Below are 23,655 nucleotides of genomic sequence, written 5' to 3'. Positions count from 1 at the left end.
TTGGAGTCTATAGTATATTCTCTTTTTTTTATCCTATTTTGATTTTCAGTTGCTTGGGGACAAGCAACAATTTAAGTTTGGTGTTGTGATGAGCGGATAATTTATACGCTTTTTGGCATTGTTTTTAGTATGTTTTTAGTATGATCTAGTTAGTTTTTAGTATATTTTTATTAGTTTTTAGTTAAAATTCACTTTTCTGGACTTTACTATGAGTTTGTGTGTTTTTCTGTGATTTCAGGTATTTTCTGGCTGAAATTGAGGGTTCTGAGCAAAAATCTGATTCAGAGACTGAAAAGGACTGCAGATGCTGTTGGATTCTGACCTCCCTGTACTCGAAGTGGATTTTCTGGAGCTACAGAAGCCCAATTGGCGCGCTCTCAACGGGATTGGAAAGTAGACATCCTGGGCTTTCCAGCAATATATAATAGTCCATACTTTGCCCGAGATTTGATGGCCCAAACCGGCATGGCAAAACAGCCTCAGAAATTCCAGCGTTTAACGCTGGAACTGGCATAAAACTTGGAGTTAAACGCCCAAACTGGCATAAAAGCTGGCGTTTAACTCCAGAAAAGGTCTCTACACGAAAATGCTTCAATGCTCAGCCCAAGCACACACCAAGTGGACCCAGAAGTGAATTTTTACGTCATTTACTCATTTCTGTATACCCTAGGTTACTAGTTTACTATTAATAGGATCTTTTGACATTGTATCAGTACCTCATGACACTTTATACGTTTCTTTGTGTACTTTCCACGGCATGAGTCTCTAAACCCCATGGTTGGGGGTGAGGAGCTCTGCTGTGTCTTGATGGATTAATGCAATTACTACTGTTTCTCATTCAATCATGCTTGCTTCCATTCCAAGATATTACTTGTTCTTAAATCGGATGAATGTGATGATCCGTGACACTCATCATCATTCTCAATTATGAACGTGTGCCTGATAACCACCTCCGTTCTACCTTAGATTAAGTAGATATCTCTTGGATTCTTTAACCGGAATCTTCGTGGTATAAGCTAGAACTGATAGCGGCATTCAAGAGAATCCGGAAGGTCTAAACCTTGTCTGTGGTATTCTGAGTAGGATTCAATGATTGAATGACTGTGACGAGCTTCAAACTCCTGAAGGCGGGGCGTTAGTGACAGACGCAAAAGAATCACTGGATTCTATTCCGGCCTGATTGAGAACCGACAGATGGATAGCCGTGCCGTGACAGGGTGCGTTGAACATTTCCACTGAGAGGATGGGAGGTAGCCACTGACAACGGTGAAACCCTTGCATACAGCTTGCCATGGAAGGAGCCTTGCGTGCTTGAAGAAGAAGACAGTAGGAAAACAGAGATTCAGAAGATGGAGCATCTCCAAAACCTCAACCTATTCTCCATCACTGCAAAACAAGTACTTATTTCATGTTCTTTTACTCTTCACAATCAATCCTGATAATTTCTGATATCCTGACTAAGATTTACAAGATAACCATAGCTTGCTTCAAGCCGACAATCTCCGTGGGATCGACCCTTACTCACGTAAGGTATTACTTGGACGACCCAGTGCACTTGCTGGTTAGTTGTGCGGGATTGCAAAGTGTGATTGCAATTTCGTGCACCAGCTATCCATCTGTCGGTTCTCAATCAGGCCGGAATAGAATCCAGTGATTCTTTTGTGTCTGTCACTAACGCCCCGCCTTCAGGAGTTTGAAGCTCGTCACAGTCATTCAATCATTGAATCCTACTCAGAATACCACAGACAAGGTTTAGACCTTCCGGATTCTCTTGAATGCCGCCATCAGTTCTAGCTTATACCACGAAGATTCCGATTAAAGAATCCAAGAGATATCTACTTAATCTAAGGTAGAACGGAGGTGGTTGTCAGGCACACGTTCATAGTTGAGAATGATGATGATTGTCACGGATCATCACATTCATCCGGTTTAAGAACAAGTAATATCTTGGAATGGAAGCAAGCATGATTGAATGAAAAACAGTAGTAATTGCATTAATCCATAAAGACACAGCAGAGCTCCTCACCCCCAACCATGGGGTTTAGAGACTCATGCTGTAGAAGATACAATGAGAAACGTGTAAAGTGTCATGAGGTACAGATACAATGTCAAAAGATCCTATTAATAGTAAACTAGTAACCTAGGGTATACAAAAATGAGTAAATGACGTAAAAATCCACTTCTGGGTCCACTTAATGTGTGCTTGGGCTGAGCATTGAAGCTTTTATGTGTAGAGACGTTTTCTGGAGTTAAACGCCAGTTCTCATGCCAGTTTGGGCGTTTAACTCCAAGTTTTATGCCAGTTCCAGCGTTAAACGCTGGAAATTCTTAGGCTGATTTGCCACGCCGGTTTGGGCCATCAAATCTCGGGCAAAGTATGGACTATTATATATTGCTGGAAAGCCCAGGATGTCTACTTTCCAATGCTATTGAGAGCGCGCCAATTGGGCTTCTGTAGCTCCAGAAAATCCACTTCGAGTGCAGGGAGGTCAGAATCCAACAACATCTGCAGTCCTTTTCAGTCTCTGAATCAGATTTTTGCTCAGGACCCTCAATTTCAGCCAGAAAATACCTGAAATCACAGAAAAACACACAAACTCATAGTAAAGTCCAGAAAAGTGAATTTTAACTAAAAACTAATAAAAATATACTAAAAACTAACTAGATCATACCAAAAACATACTAAAAATAATGCCAAAAAGCGTATAAATTATCCGCTCATCACATGTTTTGATTGATTTTGAAAAGAGTTGAAAATGGCTTGTTTTGAAAATGGCACTTTGTGGTTTTTATGAAAAACTTTGTTTTTGGGCATACTTTGACGGGACATAACTTGGACTACGGATCTCTGTTTTATGCCAAATCTGTTTAGAAATGAAATTGAATCTGGGATGTCCATGCCGTTCGAAGAACGGGTGAAAAACGATTTAAAACGAGGAAGTTATGTCCGTCGGAAGATTGGGGGTTGAATCTGCGAATTCTGCAGTTTTTAACTTAGAAAATTTTTAGCAGAATGATCCCCCGCGCGTAGGCGCACTTGACCCGTACGCGCCGTTCTTCCAGAAAGCGCCATCCACACGTGCGCGTGATGTGCGCGGGCGCGCCGATGGGCTGCACCCAATGCCCAGCTATTTTCCAGAGAGTTGTGCCAGAGTGGTGCCAGTTTTGTGCTTGGGGCACAAGAGTACCCATGCGTACGCGTGGTTGACGCGTGCGCGCCGTTGACTAATCTTTGAATGTGCGCGTCCGCGTGAAGGGCGCCTACGCGTGGCCCTGTTTTCATCCCAAAGTTGATTTTGAGTTTTAAAAGCCAAATCTCATACTTCTAAGCCTCCGACCTCACCACTTATGTCTTAAATCATGTTGATATGCCTAGCTATTAGAAAAGGAGCTAGGGGATGTGGTAACTTGCGAGTGAAGCAAGGGAAAAATGAATGATCAATAAGGATCAAAGATGATTACGTGAGAGGCGGAGGATGGTGGTGGAAGTGCTTGTTATGCCATGGGCCGAAAGGTCGTAATTGTTAATGAAACGGCTGGTTATGGATTTAACCGTGAGCCGGGTGACTGGTTATGGATTTAACCGTGAGCCGGATGGCTAGATTATTGCCGTGTTACGGCGGAGCCATGATTATGGCTAGTATAAATGCATATATGTTGTTGAATGAATTGTGAATGTTGCACTTCCATTATCGGAGATGAGAGTTTCCCTGGGATAAAGCAGTGACTAGCCACCACGTGCTCCAGGTTGAGACTTGAAGCTCTTTTGACCTTATGTCGTCAGGGTGGCCGGGCACTGTGAAAGCCCTGGATGAGCTCACCCCCATAAATATTCACCAGTGAGGGTGATGGATATGGATCATGATTATGATCAAGTTTATATTAAGTATAACTCGAGTTGGGAAGACACGACAGAGGGACAGTCCAATGGTTAACTGCCAGGACTTGTCGGGTTGGCTCTATAACCGACAGATGATATCATCAGCCACTAGGGACAGGCATTCATCATATGCATACTATATGAATTGTTTGAGATTGCCTAATTGACTGCATATTATTTGCTAGTTGTCTAAATGCCTTAATTGTTCCTAATTGTATATTTCTTGTTTGATATAACTGTGTTTGCTACATTATACTCCTGCTGGTGGTTGGGAGGTTTGAAGGAATTGGAAAGGGAAGTATTAGTTAGACTGAAGAATCTTTAGTCAGATGCCCTTATATGGTTTAGCTTGTTTATAAGCTTTGATATTATCTGGAGGAAGTTCTAGGATTACCTTCGGCTTTCCTCTATTATTATGTATTATATATGTGGAAGCTGTTACCATGCTGGGAACCTCTAGTTCTCGCCCATGCGGATTTTGTGGTTTTCAGATGCAGGACGTGAGGTTTCTCGCTGAGGCCTGCTGGAGACTTCTAAGATTTGCGAAGATCCTTTGTTTTCGGGACTATGTTTTGGTTTATATGTTTTTCTTAGATACTTTTATCTCCATCAAATAATGCAAACTGTGATGACTCCTCTTATGGAAGATTTTGGAGAATAGATTTTCTGTATTTGTGTCCCTTTGGGTTTCCTTTGGGGTTTTTCTTATTTTATCATATGTATATATTGCTATGCTCGGATCGGTTATCTTCGCAGCCGGATTTTGAGTCTTGATATTCCTATTTTTGACACTCTTTTGTATATATATAATCTCGCGTTGGTTTATCCTTGATCGTTACGTTATCGATCGGAGTGTTGCGCTTTTGAGTTGCAATTTTTGTTTACCCCTTTTTTCTACAAAGGCTCCTAGTTATAATCAATCATTCATACTACTATACGTACTAAATTTTTTATTTTAGAGGTCGTAATACCTTGCCATCTCTGAATTATGACTTAAGCATAAGACTCTGTATGGTAGGGTGTTACAATACTAAAGACCGCCTCCTTTATTTCCTCATCATTAATATCTGCCATGAGCTCCTCATTCATCTCTCTAGTGACTTTCCTTGGAATGTCTCTTACGCACTCTTCCATGTTCCTATCCCCTTCCGAAGCAAACAATTCGGTATAATGCCTTTCTACTAGCCTCATTATATTTGCTTCCCCTTGTATCCACTGACCCGTTCCATCTTTCACTCTATCGATTCTGTTCCTAATTCTCCTTTGGATGGTCGATGCATTAAAAAAGGCTGTGTTTTTATCACCCCATTTTAGCTATTTCAGCCTAGATCTGAGACCCCAATATTTTTTATCTTGTTTCCAAAGTTCTAATATTTGGGTCTTCAATTCTCTCTCTTCTTTGATTTCTTTCCATCAAATCAGCTTCTTGGATATGATGTAACTCTGTTTTCATTCTTTCTATTTCTTTGTCTGCTGATGAGCGGATAATTTATACACTTTTTGGCATTGTTTTTAGTATGTTTTTAGTATGTTTTAGTTAGTTTTTATTATATTTTTATTAGTTTTTATTTAAAATTCACTTTTCTGGACTTTACTATGAGTTTGTATGTTTATCTGTGATTTCAGGTATTTTCTGGCTGAAATTGAGGGACTTGAGCAAAAATCTTATTCAGAGGCTAAAAAGGACTGCAGATGCTGTTGGATTCTGACCTCCCTGCACTCGAAGTGAATTTTCTGGAGCTATAGAAGTCCAATTGGCACGCTCTCAAATGCGTTGGAAAGTAGACATTCTGGGCTTTCCAGCAATGTATAATAGTTCATACTTTTCCCGAGATTTGATGGCCCGAACAGGCATTCCAAGTCAGCTCAAGAATTCTGGAGTAAAACGCCGGAACTGGCACAAGAATGGGAGTTAAACGCCCAAACTGGCACAAAATCTGGCGTTTAACTCCAAGAAAAGTCTCTACACATAGAAGCTTCAATGCTCAGCCCAAACACACACCAAGTGGGCCCAAAAGTGGATTTTTATGTAATTTACTCATCTTTGTAAACCCTAAGCTACTAGTTCTCTACAAATATGACCTTTTACTATTGTATTTTCATCTTTTGATCATGTTTTTATGATTGAACCCTCTTTGGGAGGCTGGCCTCTCGGCCATGCCTAGACCTTGTTCTTATGTATTTCCAACAGTGAAGTTTCTACACACCATAGATTAAGGTGTTGAGCTCTGCTGTACCTCGAGTATTAATGCAATTACTATTGTTCTTCTATTCAATTCGGCTTATTCTTGTTCTAAGATATTCATTTGCACCCAAGAACATGATTAATGTGATGATTATGTGATGCTCATCATCATTCTCACTTATGAACACGTGCCTGACAACCACCTCCGTTCTACTAGCAAACAAGGCTTGAATGTTTATCTCTTGGATTCCTTAATCAGAATGTTCGTGGTATAAGCTAGAATTGATGGCGGCATTCAAGAGAATCCGGAAGGTCTAAACCTTGTCTGTGGTATTCTGAGTAGGATTCAAGGATTGAATGACTATGACGAGTTTTAAACTCTTGAAGGCTGGGTGTTAGTGACAGACGCAAAAGAATCACTATATTCTATTCCAACCTGATTGAGAACTGACAGATGATTAGCCGTGCTGTGACAGAGCGCGTTGAACATTTTCACTGAGAGGACAGGACTGTAGCCATTAACAACGGTGATACCCAACATATAGCTTGCCATGGAAAGGAGTAAGAAGGATTGGATGAAGATAGCAGGAAAGCGGAGAAACAAAAGGGACAGAGCATCTTCATACGCTTATCTGAAATTCTCACCAATGAATTACATAAGTATCTCTATCTTTATTTTATGCTTTATTCATAAATCATTCATAACCATTTGAATCTGCCTGACTGAGATTTACAAGATGACCATAGCTTGCTTCATACCAACAATCTCCGTGGGATTGACCCTTACCCGCGTAAGGTTTATTACTTGGACGACCCAGTGCACTTGTTGGTTAGTTGTGCGAAGTTGTGATAAAGAGTTGAGATTGCAGTTGTGCGTACCATGTTGATAGCGCCATTGATGATCACAATTTCGTGCACCAAGTTTTTGGCGCCGTTGCCGGGGATTGTTCGAGTTTGGACAACTGACGGTTCATCTTGTTGCTCAGATTAGGTAGTTTTATTTTATGTTTAAGCCTTTTTACTTTTTATTTTCGAAAAATTTCAAAAAAAAAATTATTTGTTCTTCAAAATTTTTAAGAATGAATTCTAGAGTTTCATGATGATTTGTTGAAGTCTGGCTGGTTGTGAAACCATGTCTAATCTTTTGGACCGAGGTTTCAACTTATCATCACAAGAGCTTGTTGATTTCTATCAAGTTTGCTATTGAAAGTAATGATCTGCTAAAGCTTGGCTGGCCATTGGCCATGTCTAGTGTTTTGGACCGGAGCTTTCACTGAAAGCTTGGCTGGCTAGTAAGCCATGTCTAATTCCTGGACCGGAGTTTTAGACTAACACTGCAATGATTCCTGGAATTCTTATTAAAAATTTTGAGTCTCTTTATTTTCTTTTCCATATAATTTTCAAAAAAGCACAAAAAATTATAAAATCTTAAAATCAAAAAAATAGTTTATATTTCTTGTTTGAGTCTAGTGTCTCATTTTAAGTTTGGTGTTGATTGCATGTTTCTGTTCTTCTTGCATTTTTCGAATTCATTCATGTGTCTTCATTGATTTTCAAGTTGTTCTTGATGGTTTACTTGCTCTGATCTTTAAATTCTCTTGTTTTTTGTGTTTTGTTGTTTCTCATATGCATTCTCAATTTGTTAGTGTCAGTAGTATACAAACGTCTAAGTTTGGTGTCTTGTATGCATTATTTATTTGATATTAGTTTCATTTTGATTATTCCTCATCATTAAAAATTCAAAAAAAAATTCTTAATTTGTGTCTTTTCAAGTCAATAATACAGAGAATTGAAGATTCAGAACATACAGCAGAGGAATTACACAGAAAAAGCTGGGCGTTCAAAATGCCCAGTGAGGAAGGAAAACTGGCATTTAAACGCCAGCCAGGGTACTTGGATGAGCGTTTAACGCCCAAAAGGGCAGTATTTTGGGAGTTAAATGCTAGAATGGATACCATTCTGGGTGTTTAACGCCAGGATGGCACAAGTGGGAAGATTTTGTTTTTAATTCAAATTTTTTTCAAGTTTCCATAATTTTTCAAAATCAAATCTTTTTCAATCATATCTCTTTAAAACCATAACTTTTCAATCATATCTTTTTAATCACATCTTTTTCAAAATAGTTTTCAATCATATCTCTTTGATTTCCAATTTCAAAATCTTTTTCAAAATCACTTTATTTTCTCAAATCTTAGTTTTCGAAAATCAATTACCATTTTTTTAAAATTTCTTTTAATTAATTCACTTTAATTTTCAAAAATTTCTTCCCCTCTTCTCACATCCTTCTATTTATGGACTAACACTTCTCCTCAATGCACAATTCGAACTCTATCTTTCTAAGTTCGAATTCTTCTACCTCTTCCTTCTATTTTTCTTTTCCTCTGACACCTCAAGGAATCTCTATACTGTGACATAAAGGATTCCATATTTTCTTGTTCTCTTCTCTTTCATATGAGCAGGAGCAAAGACAAAAGCATTCTTGTTGAGGTTGACCCTGAACCTGAAAGGACCTTGAAGCGAAAGCTAAGAGAAGCTAAAGCACAACTCTCTGCAGAGGACCTAACAGAAATCTTCAAACAAGAAGAAGACATGGCAGCCGAAAACAACAACAATGCCAACAATGCAAGGAAGGTGCTAGGTGATTTTACTGCACCTACTCCCGACTTCTATGGGAGAAGCATCTCTATCCCTGCCATTGGAGTAAACAACTTTGAGCTCAAGCCTCAATTAGTTTCTCTAATGCAATAGAATTGCAAGTTCCATGGACTTCCATTGGAAGATCCTCATCAGTTTTTAGCTGAGTTCTTGCAAATCTGTGACACTGTCAAGACTAATGGGGTTGACCCTGAGGTCTACAGACTTATGCTATTCCCTTTTGCTATAAGAGACAGAGCTAGAATATGGTTGGACTCACAACCTAAAGAAAGCCTGAACTCTTGGGAAAAGCTAGTCAATGCCTTCTTGGCAAAGTTCTTTCCACCTCAAAAATTGAGTAAGCTTAGAGTGGAAGTCCAAACCTTCAGACAGAAGGAAGGTGAATCCCTCTATGAAGCTTGGGAAAGATACAAACAATTGATCAGAAAGTGTCCTTCTGACATGCTCTCTGAATGGAGCATCATAGGTATCTTCTATGATGGTCTATCTGAACTGTCCAAGATGTCATTGGACAGCTCTGCTGGAGGATCTCTTCATCTGAAGAAGACGCCTGCAGAAGCTCAAGAACTCATTAAAATGGTTGCAAATAACCAATTCATGTACACTTCTGAAAGGAATCCTGTGAACAATGGGACGAATCAGAAGAAAGGAGTTCTTGAGATTGATACTCTGAATGCCATACTGGCTCAGAACAAAATATTGACTCAGCAAGTCAATATGATTTCTCAAAGCCTGTCTGGAATGCAAGCTGCACCAGGCAATACTAAGGATGCTTCATCTGAAGAAGAAGCTTATGATCCTGAGAACCCTTTAATGGAAGAGGTGAATTACATGGGAGAACCCTATGGAAACACCTATAATCCTTCATGGAGAAATCACCCAAATCTCGCATGGAAGGATCAACAGAGACCTCAACAAGGTTTCAACAACAATAATGGTGGAAGAAATAGGTTTAGCAATGGCAAGCCTTTTCCATCATCTTCTCAGCAACAGACAGAGAATTCTAAGCAGAGCCACTCTGACTTAGCAACCATGGTCTCTGATCTAATCAAAACCACTCAAAGTTTCATGACTGAAACAATGTCATCCATTAGAAACTTGGAGGCACAAGTGGGTCAGCTGAGTAAGAAAGTTAATGAACTCCCACCTAGTACTCTTCCAAGCAATACAGAAGAGAATCCAAAAGGAGAGTGCAAGGCCATCAACATGGCCGAATTTGGAGAGGAGGAAGAGGCAGTGAGCACCACTGAGGAAGACCTCAATGGACGTCCACTGGCCTCCAATGAGTTCCCTAATGAGAAACCATGGGAATCTGAGGCTCACATTGAGACCATAGAGATTCCATTGGATTTACTTCTGCCATTCATGAGCTCTGATGAGTATTCTTCCTCTGAAGAGGATGAAGATGTCACTGAAGAGCAAGTTGCTAAATACCTTGGAGCAATCATGAAGCTAAATGACAAGTTATTTGGTAATGAGACTTGGGAGGATGAACCCCCTTTGCTCACCAAAAAACTGGATAACTTGACTAGGCAGAAATTACCTCAAAAGAGACAGGACCCTGGGAAGTTCTCAATACCTTGTATAGTAGGCACCATGACCTTCAAGAAGGCTCTGTGTGACCTAGGGTCAAGCATAAACCTCAAGCCTCTCTCTGTAATGGAGAAGCTAGGGATCTTTGAGGTGCAAGCTGCAAGAATCTCACTAGAGATGGCAGACAATTCAAGAAAACAAGCTTATGAACTTGTAGAGGATGTTCTGGTAAAGGTTAAAGACCATTACATCCCTGCTGATTTTATAGTCCTAGAGACTGGGAAGTGCATGGATGAATCCATCATCCTTGGCAGACCCTTCCTAGCCACAGCAAAGGCTGTGATTAATGTTGACAGAGGAGAATTGATCATTCAAGTGAATGAAGAATCCCTTGTGTTTAAGGCTCAAGGATATCCCTCTGTAACCATGGAGAGAAAGCATGAAGAGCTTCTCTCAAAACAGAGTCAAACAGAGCCCCCACAGTCAAACTCTAAGTTTGGTGTTGGGAGGCCACAACCAAATTCTAAGTTTGGTATTGAACCCCCACATTCAAACTCTAAGTTTGGTGTTGGGAGATTGCTCTGAGTATCTGTGAGGCTCCATGAGAGCCCACTGTCAAGCTACTGACATTAAAGAAGCGCTTGTTGGGAGGCAACCCAATGTTATATTTATCTATTTTCCTTTGTTATTTTATATAGGTTGATGATCATGGAAAGTCACAAAATCAATTGAAAAAGCAAAAACAGCATGAAAAAACAAAAAGAAAAACAGCACACCCTGGAGGAAAACTTGTTGGCGTTTAAACGCCAGTAAGGGCAGCAAATGGGCGTTTAACGCCCAGTCTGGCACTATTCTGGGCGTTTAACGCCAGAAAGGGGCACCAGACTGGCGTTAAACGCCAGGAAGGGGCAAGAAGCTGGTGTTAAACGCCAGGAAGGGGCAAGAAGCTGGCGTTAAACGCTAGAAATGGGCATCAACCCGGCGTTTAATACCAGAATTGGCAGAAGGAGCATTTTTGCTCGCCACATGGTGCAGGGATGAATTTTTCTTGACTCCTCAGGATCTGTGGACCCCATAGGATCCCCACCTACCCCACCACTCTCTCTCTTCTTCACCCATTCACCAATCACCTCAACACCTCTTCCCCAAAACCCCCTCACCTATCAAATCCCACTATTCTCTTCACCACTTACATCCATCCTTCATAAAACCCCACCTACCTCACTATTCAAATTCAAACCACTTTCCCTCCCAAACCCACCCATAATGGCCAAACCATACAACCCATCTTCACTCCTTCATTTTCACACAACCTAAACACTACTTCTCCCCCTTGGCCGAACCACAAAGTAACCTCCATCTCCTCTATTTCTTCTTCTTCTACTCTCTTCTTTCTTCTTTTGCTCGAAGACGAGCAAACCTTCTAAGTTTAGTGTGGTAAAAGCATTGCTTTTTGTTTTTCCATAACCATTTATGGCATCTAAGGCCGGAGAAACCTCTAGAAAGAGGAAAGGGAAGGCAAAAGCTTCCACCTCCGAATCATGGGAGATGGAGAGATTCATCTCAAGGGTGCATCAAGACCACTTCTATGAAGTTGTGGCCATGAAGAAGGTGATCCCTGAGGTCCCTTTCAAACTCAAAAAGAGTGAATATCCGGAGATCCGACATGAGATCCGAAGAAGAGGTTGGGAAGTTCTTACCAACCCCATTCAACAAGTTGGAATCTTAATGGTTCAAGAGTTCTATGCCAATGCATGGATCACCAAGAACCATGATCAAAGTGTGAACCCGGACCCAAAGAATTGGCTTACAATGGTTCGGGGGAAATGCTTAGATTTTAGTCCGGAAAATGTAAGGTTGGCATTCAACTTGCCCATGATGCAAGGAGATGAACACCCCTACACTAAAAAGGTCAACTTTGATCAAAGGTTGGACCAAGTCCTCATAGACATTTGTGAAGAGGGCGCTCAATGGAAGAGAGATTCAAGAGGGAAGCCGGTTCAACTGAGAAGGCATGACCTCAAGCCCGTGGCTAGGGGATAGTTGGAGTTTATCCAACGCTCAATCATTCCCACTAGCAACCGGTCCGAAGTTACTATAGACAGGGCTATCATGATTCATAGCATCATGATTGGAGAGGAAGTAAAAGTTCATGAGGTTATATCCCAAGAACTTTATAAGGTAGCGGACAAGTCCTCTACCTTGGCAAGGTTAGCCTTCCCTCATCTCATTTGTCACCTCTGTTATTCAGTCGGAATTGACATAGAGGGAGACATCCTCATTGATGAAGACAAGCCCATCACTAAGAAGAGGATGGAGCAAACAAGAGATCCCACTCATCATGAAATCCCTGAGATGCCTCAAGGGATGCACTTTCCTCCACAAAACTATTGGGAGCAAATCAACACCTCCCTAGGAGAATTGAGTTCCAACATGGGACAACTAAGGGTGGAGCACCAAGAACATTCCATTCTCCTCCATGAAATTAGAGAAGATCAAAGAATCATGAGAGAGGAGCAACAAAGTCAAGGAAGAGACATTGAGGAGCTCAAGCACTCCATAAGATCTTCAAGAGGAAGAACAAGCCGCCATCACTAAGGTGGACCCGTTCTTTAACTTCCTTGTTCTTTATTTTTCTGTTTTTCGAATTTTCATGCTTATGTTTATCTATGTTTGTGTCTTATGATCATTAGTGTCTTAGTGTCTATGCCTTAAAGTTATGAATGTCCTATGAATCCATCACCTTTCTTAAATAAAAAAATGTTCTTAATTGAAAAAGAGAAGAATTGCATGAATTTTGAATTTTATAGCAGATTAATTATTTTGATGTGGTGGCAATACTTTGACTTCTGAATGTATGCTCGAACAGTGCATATGTCTTTTGAATTTGTTGTTCATGAATGTTGGCTCTTGAAAGAATGATGAAAAAGGAGACATGTTACTGAGGATCTGAAAAATCATAAAAATGATTCTTGAAGCAAGAAAAAGCAGTGAATACAAAAAAAGAGATAGTGTATGCGAAAAAAAAAGAGAGAGAAAAAGAAATAATAAAGTCGTGATCTAAGGCAAAAAGAGTGTGCTTAAGAACCCTGGACACCTCTAATTGGGGACTCTAGCAAAGCCGAGTCACAATCTGAAAAGGTTCACCCAGTTATGTGTCTGTGGCATGTATGTATCCGGTGGTAATACTGGAAAACAGAGTGCTTTGGGCCACAGCCAAGACTCATAAAGTAGTTGTGTTCAAGAATCATCATACTTAACTAGGAGAGTCAATAACACTATCTGGATTTTGAATTCCTATAGAAGCCAATCATTCTGAATTTCAAAGGATAGAGTGAGATGCCAAATCTGTTCAGAGGCAAAAAGCTAAAAGCCCCGCTCATCTAATTAATACTGATCTTCATAGATGTTTTTGGAATTCATTACATATTATCTTCTTTTTATCCTATTTGATTTTTAGTTGCTTGGGAACAAGCAACAATTTAAGTTTGGTGTTGTGATGAGCGGATAATTTATACGCTTTTTGGCATTGTTTTTAGTATGTTTTTAGTATGTTTTAGTTAGTTTTTATTATATTTTTATTAGTTTTTATTTAAAATTCATTTTTCTGGACTTTACTATGAGCTTGTGTGTTTTTTTGTGATTTCAGGTATTTTCTGGCTGAAATTGAGGGACCTGAGCAAAAATTTGATTCAGAGGCTGAAAAGGACTGCAGATGCTGTTGGATTCTGACCTCCCTGCACTCGAAGTGGATTTGCTTGAGCTACAGAAGCCCAATTGGTGCGCTCTCAATTGCGTTGGAAAGTAGACATTTTGGGATTTCCAGCAATGTATAATAGTTCATACTTTGCCCGAGATTTGATGGCCCGAACAGGCGTTCCAAGTCAGCTCAAGAATTCTGGCGTAAAACGCCGGAACTGGCACAAGAATGGGAGTTAAACGCCCAAATTGGCACAAAAGCTGGCGTTTAACTCCAAGAAAAGTCTCTACATATAGAAGCTTCAATGCTCAGCCCAAACACACACCAAGTGGGCCCGGAAGTGGATTTTTATGTAATTTACTCATCTTTGTAAACCCTAAGCTACTAGTTCTCTACAAATAGGACATTTTACTATTGTATTTTCATCTTTTGATCATGTTTTTATGATTGAACCCTCTTTGGGAGGCTGGCCTCTCGGCCATGCCTAGACCTTGTTCTTATATATTTCCAACGGTGGAGTTTCTACACACCATAGATTAAGGTGTGGAGCTCTGCTGTACTTCGAGTATTAATGCAATTACTATTGTTCTTCTATTCAATTCGGCTTATTCTTGTTCTAAGATATTCATTTGCACCCAAGAACATGATTAATGTGATGATTATGTGACGCTCATCATCATTCTCACTTATGAACACGTGCCTGACAACCACCTCCGTTCTACTAGCAAACAAGGCTTGAATGTTTATCTCTTGGATTCCTTAATCAGAATCTTCGTGGTATAAGCTAGAATTAATGGCGGCATTCAAGAGAATCTGGAAGGTCTAAACCTTGTCTGTGGTATTCTGAGTAGGATTCAAGGATTGAATGACTGTGACGAGCTTCAAACTTCTGAAGGCTGGGCGTTAGTGACAGACGCAAGCCGTGCTGTGACAGAGTGCGTTGAACATTTTCACTGAGAGGACGGGACTGTAGCCATTGACAATGGTGATGCCCAACATACAGCTTGCCATGGAAAGGAGTAAGAAGGATTGGATGAAGACAGCAGGAAAGCGGAGAAACAAAAGGGACAGAGCATCTTCATACGCTTATCTGAAATTCTCACCAATGAAATACATAAGTATCTTTATCTTTATTTTATGCTTTATTCATAAATCATTCATAACCATTTGAATCTGCCTGACTGAGATTTACAAGATGACCATAGCTTGTTTCATACCAACAATCTCCGTGGGATCGACCCTTATTCGCGTAAGGTTTATTACTTGGACGACCCAGTGCACTTGCTGGTTAGTTGTGCGAAGTTGTGATAAAGAGTTGAGATTGCAATTGTGCGTACCATGTTGATGGCGCCATTGATGATCACAATTTCGTGCACCATCTGCTCTCTTGAATTTTCGTCTACTCCATTCTATTAACTCCCTTTTGCATCTGTTTATTTTCCTTATGAATTGACTTCAACGATTCCTGTTTCCCTCATCCTGTTGTCAACTATTTCTAATAACCTCTTTGCATTACTCATGATCCGCCCAAAAAACCTCAAACTTGAACTCTTTTTTTATCAGTCCTCGCGGCTGAGTTTCCAAAATAAGTGCACAATGGTCCGAACTTATAGCTGGAGCGGCCTTAAGAATAACATTCTGATACATCTGCAGCCATTTCCAATTCACTAACACCCTATCTAGTCTTTCCCTAGTAACAAAATTATTTCTAGAATTACTAAACCAAGTATATATACTTCCTTTAAGGTCAACCTCCATTAAGCCATTATCATCAACAAACTTTCTAAAAGTTTCTAGACAGTTTTTTGGTTGAGGATGGAAACCTACCTTCTCATCTTGACTTAAAATATCATTGAAGTCATCCATGTAAGTTTGAGGTTCCTCCTTGCTAATGTTACTTACCGTTAGCTCTTGCCACAATATCCTTCGTTTTTGAAAAATTGGATTCCCGTACACAAAAATACCCTGCCATTCCAAATCATTATTGATGTTAATATTGGCTTTAATATAGTTGTTACACCACTCTTAAATATTAATACTAATATTAGAAATCTAAAGCAGGCATAGACCGCCGAACAAGCTCCGGGGTTTTACACAAAATATATTGTCAAAATACAACTGCCTTATTATCCTATTCATTTTTTCTTTACTGGCCCTAGTTTCCATTAAAAACACTATGAGCGGCTTTACTTTTTTACATAGGTTATATAACTCAGAGATTGTCGGGGCAGCCGCTATTCTCCTACAATTCCAGCTAATAATACTCATGGCTGAGGTTGGGGCATGTTAAGGCCTGCCTCCTCAGCCATTTGTCCTCCCTTAAAGAGTTCAGAAACATGCATTGCAAGCTGATGCTCTCCTAAGTTCAGAAAAGCATTGTTGTTCTTTAATTTCTTGATCTCCTTGTCATCACGCTCCTCCTTCCATTCCTTTTGAGTTAGTAGTGGCACCTGTATGAATTTCCATTTCCTTTTTAAATTCAGCTTCCTTTCCAACTTTTTAGCTAGTTATGTTTCCCAGTCTGCATGTGCTTCCATTCCTACCTTTTGATCTTCATCATTTGCTAACTCCACATAGTAAAAATTCTCACCCTGGAGTGTATGCTGACCCCCCCACTTCATAGTCTTCATTCTGTGCTTCTTCAATTGGCTTCTTTAGTATGTCTCCCTCCATTTTCCTTATTGACAAGGCTTGTATTTTTTTCTCCTCTACTCTGCCATCCTGCACTTGTATATCCTTGCTTTTTGCCAGCATAAGCCTTTTTAATTCTTAACCTATGGTCTCTTTTCCTCCTTTCTTTTTCAGGCCCAATATCCCCTCAGCAATTCTATAGCTATTCACCTCTCCCTCCTCTATTATATAATGTTTTAGCCCACTTCCCAACCCCTTCCTTGCTTGTACAGGATTTACTCCTTCGTTGGCTCCAATCTCCTTTGTTGGGCCCATCCCCCTTCATCCTTCTATCTCTATAATTTTTTTTTCTTTTTGGCCTTATTTTTATTAGCCCATTCATTTTTCCTTTCCCTTATCTTCTCAATGAGATTTTTCAATTTATAGACAGCTCCTAGGTCTGGCTCCGTATCCCTAACTTTCTGAAAATGAGGGATTTTTGGTACTTTCTCTACCTGCTCCTCTGGTTCAGCCATCTCTTCCTCTCTTTCAGTTTGGTTTTCCAAGACAATCTCCTCCCTGATTCTCTGCTGCTGTGCCCGCTCATCCCTTATCCTGCTCTCCTTAGAGTTTTGCTTCTCGTCACTCTTCTTGTCCATGTTTTGTTGCTCACGCGCCCACTCCTCTCCTTCCTCACTCCATCCTTGTTGTCTTGAGCTGCCTCCTCTCACGGTTAAAACGGGTCTGCCTTGACCCACACCAAGACCTGGTGAATACTTTCTTTTGGTGGTGTCCCAACAAGCCATGGCTATTGGGTTCTTGCATGTCTTCTTCTCATGCCTTAGTATTCCACAATTGAAGCAGTAACTGTCCGACAACCTCTCGTACCTGAAGAAGACCCACAATAGTGGTAACTCCTCTCTGTCTAACAAAAACCCTGTAGGTAGGGCCTTGGTGATGTCGATGCTAATCCTGATCCTCAAATATGGTCTCCTCAGCCCTCCATCCATTTTTGGATCTTCAGCCTCAGGCAACACTCCCAACATTTCTCCAATGAGTATACTTGTCTCTTTGTCCATGAAATCGTGTGGGATGCCATGTATCTGAATCCAAAACTCCATGAAGTCATGGTCTACTTCGAACATTGATTCGCCCTCCCTCTATAATCTAAGGGTGACCATATTTTCTCTGATATTCCATGGCCCGTTCTGCATGATCTGCAACCCTCTCCTTCTATCTTTAAAGCTGAACAACATTTTCTTTGAACCTAAATCAGTGACTGCTACACCTTGTGGGTTTTTCCACATTCCCAGAAGAGCGTTTTTACATGTTTTAAAATTTATCTCCTTGTCACTAATTATCTTACCCACCACATTTAAGCACTCTTTCTTATATTCCAGCTCTCCAAGCTTGTTGAGCTTGATTACTTTTTCTTCAATGATGCTCATAATGTATTCTGCTCAATATATTTGTCGTGTTTTGCAGATTTTTCCGAGGTTTGAGAGAGGACAGAATAAGAAAGTATTTGTGGATATTGATATTGGATGTAAAGACTCCTATTGGAAAAGAACCTGAAATTCTTGGATGACTCTCATATTGAGAGAAGAGCTGATTATTGGTTCGATTTTAATAATTATGGTTTAACCAACACCGTCATATCAGGTACATAGCAGCAATTCGGACATAACACTTTGTTTGGTATAATGGAACTTGTGAGGAAAGAAAAGGGAGAAGATGAAAACCAATGAAAAACTTATTTTTCCCCTGTTTGGATTAGCAGGGAACCTGAATGGAAAATAAAAAAGCCTGCGTAGGGCCCACTTAAAAATTTTCTGCCCAAACTTGCAAAGAAAACTGGGATGAAAGTGTAAAAATGTGTAAAATTACATATATACCCTTTCATTAATAACAAATCAAAATCCTTAATCTGAAAAGGAAAACACGTATCTCCATCTCCATCTTCCCTGTTTCTGCATCATCTTCAACAGTGACGCCATAGCTTCCTAACACCGTCGGAATTGCTGCAGCAGCTTCATCATCTTCGGGACAACTCCACCGCATCTTTATTACTACATTCTCAAGCCAAAGGTGCGTTTTTTTTCTGTTGTAATCGTATTTTTTTTCCAAAAATAAAATGCAAAAATCATCATAACACATATGGGTGTGAATATGGGTCTGAAAAGATTCCCAATTATAGCCGGTGACACAGAACCTTATTATTCATTTGAAACTATGCGAGACATTTTTTGGCATGTTGCATACTGCATAACTTTTTAATGGGTGTCGATGCTGATCAGTCTATAATTGATGTGGTTGATCGAGAATTGCTACAAGAACAAAGCATAGATAGATCACAATCAACTCAACCACGTGATGAGGAATATAGGCATGCATCGTTGTTAAGAGATAACATTGCATTTGAAATGTGGAATGTGTATCAATCATTATAGGTGATTATGTTTCTTATATGTGAATATGGATATATATGTATGTATAGTTTTCACTCAGAATTGTTTGATTGGATTTTTTATGGGATTGTTACAGGTTACATAATGCCGAATAAGGGAAATAAAATAGCAGAAGCCAATCAACCTTCGAAAGACAACTTAAGATGGTCTGATGATATGGATGAAGTTTTGCTAAATGCATTAGTAGAGGAAGCATCGAAAGGTAATATGCATGATGGCTCGTGGACAACTGAAGCATATGCCAATGTTGTGAAGTCTTTGAGCATAGCAATAGGTCCTCACATAACAAAGAATCACATAAAGAATAGAATGAAGACATTGAAAGATCATTTTGTTGAGGCATATGACTTATTTCATCACTTAAGTGGATTTGCATGGAATCCTGTAACTAGAAAGTTTGAAGCTGAAGAGGAAGTGTGGCAAAACTTCATTAAGGTATCTTAAACTTTGCTTTTATTACTTATACTATTGATGAAGTTAGTCAACGAATAATTTCAACACTTGTTTATGTAGGAGAAACCACAAGTAGAAAAATGGAAAAAAATGCAAATTAAGCATTATGATACTTTGAAGGAGTTATTCGGAGCTGATAGAGCTACTGTTAAAGGGGCTGCTACGTCACGAGAAAGGATTCAAGAAATTGATAGAGATCACATTGATTTGAATGACTCATTTGAAAACATTGGATTTTCTGACATAGATGTTAATAGGGGACATGATACCCCAATGTTTTCTACTAATTTAGATTCACCAAGTGCTCCTCATAGTCAACCAAATCAATTAGGTGGGATTTCGACGTTAAGAGGAACAAAGCGTAAGTCTCCTATGAATGATTTTTTGGAGGCACAATATGAGAAAGTTGCTTTGGGAATTACTACCATGGCCGATGCTGTCAAAGAGGATACTTATCTATCTAGTAAGCTACATGACGTAGCTCAGAGGCAGGTTGAATCAGCTGAGAGACAAGTTTCTGTGGCTGAAAGGCAAGTTTCGGTTGCCAAAAAGCAAGTCTCGTTAATTGAAAGACAAGTTGCAATTGCTGAAAAAGGGTTGGCTATTATGCAACAAAGTAGACTTCGCCTTTATAGCGAATCAGATGTATGGGATATGTTGACTGACTTGGGTCTGATAGGTTCAGCTCGGATGCAGTGTTATCAGTTTTTATGTGAAAATGAGCAAAAAAAGCGCCAAATTTTTGTGATCCCACCTGAAATGCGATTGGATGCTCTTTTTCATTTCATGACAGCTGCTGGTGTTCGCTTGGGAGATATGGTACTTTCTTAAAACATTAAACATTACAAGTATAACTTTTATACGCACCTAATTTCTGATTAATTTGAGGTTATTGCTTTCATTAATTGATTATGGATTTCTGAGTGTCATATACTACGGGTATATCTTCATGTATTTAAAGAACTCTATCATTTTCTGTTTTATTAATGTTAACCATGGTTGGAAATAAATCACTTTATGTATATATACTTTGAGATTGATTGGTTGTTTAAATAGAAAGACATCGATAAAATACATTATCATGATCAACTCTGATCTTTGAATTAATTTGTCTTTATTGTATATGCTCGTGCAGAAATCATAACTTGAAGATGTTTGGGAACAACAAGTACACTGCTTACTACAAGTAAAAACCGATCCTGTGTTAATATTTTTGACTCGGAGAAACTTTATTTTTTTGAAGTAGATGGATAAAAATGACTCAAGCTATGTAGAATTGATTTTTTGGAAGTAGGTGATGTCGCCGACCATCAAAAATTACCCTTTTGAAAAGTGTTATCTGATGATAAAATAGTACTCTCTAGGAGTTCTTTTGGTTATTACTTTTTTGGCATTTTGTTATATGTTTATAAAAATTGTATATGATTTTTGGTCGCACGTACTTGGAAAGAAATACTACTAACTTTTGATAATATTTTATTTTGCAAATACAATTTAGTAAAACTTTTTTTTTATATATGCTTAAGGAGATTAATGATGTAAAGTATGAGTAGTTTTTATTATTCTTTTACGAGATCATTTATTTGTATATTTTTAAGAAGAATAATATATATTTTTATTTATGACATTAAAAGATAATAAAAAAGAATAAATTCATAAAAATAAATTCAAAAAAATAATTTTTTAATGAAGAAAACATGTTAAAATTTTGAAATATAATTTGGATAATTTTTTTATTAAAAAAATAATTTAAATACATTGGTATATTATAATTTATATATAATATAAAGAAGGGTATTAATGTAATTTCACTTGATTATGAATTTCTCTCTTCTTACTTTTCCTTTTATCCAAATAGAAGAAAATTTTTCTTCTATTTTCTTTCCATTCATTTTCTCTATTCAAACAATATAAAAGAAAATCAATTTTTTTCTCTTATTTTCTTTTTTTTCATTTTCTTTTCTCTCACTTTCCATCTTCCATCCAAACAAAATGTAAATAGTAAATGCTGTGATATAAAGCTGGTCCAATTACAATATTTATGTGTGTGTGTGTGTGTTTTTTCCAAACGCAGTGTGATAAAAAAACGAAGCCCAATTCTGGGTGTCCAATAATAAAAAGAAAACCCTAGTCGTTGTGCGTTGTGCCCCTGTCCACTGAGAGCATTATCTCCAGAACCCTAGAGAGCTTTAGAGCGTAACAAGCTTCAACCATGGTTCGATCTCTTCTTCCTCTCCTCTCATCTCATCTCATCTGGGTTTCTTCTCCTTCACTGCTTAATCGTTACTTTCTCTCTCTCTTGTAGACTTTCAAGCGCAGGAACGGAGGAAGAAACAAGCATGGCCGTGGCCACGTCAAATTCATTCGCTGCTCCAATTGCGGCAAGTGTTGTCCCAAGGTGCTCTCCTCTTTATCCTTTCTCCTTTCAGATTTCTTTCATGCCCTCTTTCAATCGATGAAATTTCTGGCTGTTTTTTCAAAATTAATAGGACAAATCAATCAAGAGGTTTCTTGTGAGGAACATTGTTGAGCAGGCTGCAGTTCGTGATGTTCAGGAAGCCTGTGTCTATGAGCGTAATGATTCTTACCCGATCTGTATTTTTCTTCATTCAAGATTTGAATTTTGAATGTTATTTAATTGTTATTATGTTTGTAGAATACACTCTTCCGAAACTGTATGTGAAGATGCAGTATTGTGTTTCGTGTGCTATTCACTCTCACGTTGTGAGGGTACGTTCTCGCACTGATAGGAGGAACCGTGAGCCTCCGCAGCGCTTTGCTAGGCGCAGGGTATGTCTTTGTGCTCCAATTGTTTCTTATAGATTGCTGATTAGTGCATTGCTAAGGATCACTGATTGAACATGATTTTTAATACTGTTGATATGATCTTATTTTGAGTTTGTTAGCTCTTTGGTTATTGAATAGATGGATGTATTCTGCTGAAGCCTAATGCGATTTATGATGTGTCCAAACATCTGCTTACTATTATGAAACATGGCTTTTATGTACTGTGTTTCACTTCCTGTTGTTTGATTAGTGTCTTTTATTTCTTTTAAAGGATGATGCGCCAAGGCCCGGTCAACCTGGTCAAGCTCCTCGTCCTGCTGGAGCTGGAGCTGCCCCTCGTGTTTAAATTCATTCTATAATTTTAGGCCTTGTTAATTCAATATTGTTAAGAACTTAATTTTCTTTTGCTGCTTATTATTTAAATATCAGTTACCTTGGGATAATGATGTTTTTTTCTTAGTCTGGTTGCCTGGAACTGAACCATAACAATTTAATGGTTTTGATGAGAATGGTTTTAATGATTTTCTTACGTCTTCGAATGCTCAAATTGTAATTTGTCAATGGGTATGCACTTGTATCTCTGAAATAAATTTACCCCGTATGCGCGAACTGAAATTAGTCATGTAATTGGTTCTTATTTTCATCCAATACAAATCTTCATTATACTAAAGTTTGAGCCTTAGAGATGGATGGTTTGTAAGGCAACGAACCTTGATTTTCTAGTGTTCAACGTTAGGCTCATACTATGTTATAGAAACTTGGTGAATCAAAAGGTCAATTTGTTAGATAGTGATAATCAAAATTTGTTGCGGTGATTGATTTATGTTAGAAAGTGATATAATCAACTACAAAGAACGTATGGTTAATACGTGGAGATGGCAATGGGGCCCCCACGCCTGCCTCTAGAAATCTTTTCCGTCCGTGACGGGTAATGGGGACCTGTACCCCAAGTCCCAACGCATATCTGGATCTTTGATTCTTTGTAGTTATTTTGCGAATTTGGAAAAAAAAAAAATTGAAAATTAAAAAAGAAAAAATTGAAAAAAAAAATCTTCAATTGTTATGACAAATATAATCTACATAATTTTTAAAGATTTAAATAACAAGAACCAGCAAAGAAACATGTCGGTAAAGGTAAAGCAATAACTAAAACATTGTCTCAATTCAAATACAATACTAAACATATTCATGAAAAATCAATTCTAAAAATGATTTTTAAGGCTTCTTTCATCATGTATTGCTAGTCATGATAGATTTTGATTTGTTTAAATTCTTTATCGAAAAGAAAATAATAATTTGTCCCAATTCAAATTATTTTTATTAATCAGAAAAAGGAACTCAAAGGACTCATCAGAAGGAACAATGCGGCAATGACGAGGCAGCT

General features: G+C 38.7%; 1 protein-coding gene and 1 non-coding gene across 2 annotated transcripts; one reads left to right on the top strand and one right to left on the bottom strand.

Moving 5' to 3' along the window:
• Positions 1–9,059: 9,059 nt before the first annotated feature.
• Positions 9,060–9,163, bottom strand: LOC112718844 (small nucleolar RNA R71). The gene has a single exon (XR_003161172.1). It is a non-coding gene; the product is annotated as a small nucleolar RNA R71 (small nucleolar RNA).
• A 12,186-nt stretch (positions 9,164–21,349) lies between these two features.
• On the top strand, positions 21,350–22,818 carry LOC112715808 (small ribosomal subunit protein eS26z). The gene is made up of 5 exons (XM_025767630.2): positions 21,350–21,699; positions 21,790–21,882; positions 21,974–22,058; positions 22,141–22,274; positions 22,543–22,818. The coding sequence occupies exons 1-5, from the start codon at positions 21,697–21,699 to the stop codon at positions 22,615–22,617; spliced, it is 390 nt and encodes a 129-aa protein (XP_025623415.1). The 5' UTR covers positions 21,350–21,696; the 3' UTR covers positions 22,618–22,818.
• Positions 22,819–23,655: the final 837 nt, after the last annotated feature.

Source organism: Arachis hypogaea, chromosome 10 (assembly GCF_003086295.3).
Source record: "Arachis hypogaea cultivar Tifrunner chromosome 10, arahy.Tifrunner.gnm2.J5K5, whole genome shotgun sequence".
Lineage (NCBI taxonomy): Eukaryota > Viridiplantae > Streptophyta > Magnoliopsida > Fabales > Fabaceae > Arachis > Arachis hypogaea.
This window is presented reverse-complemented; position numbering and strand designations above follow the sequence as displayed.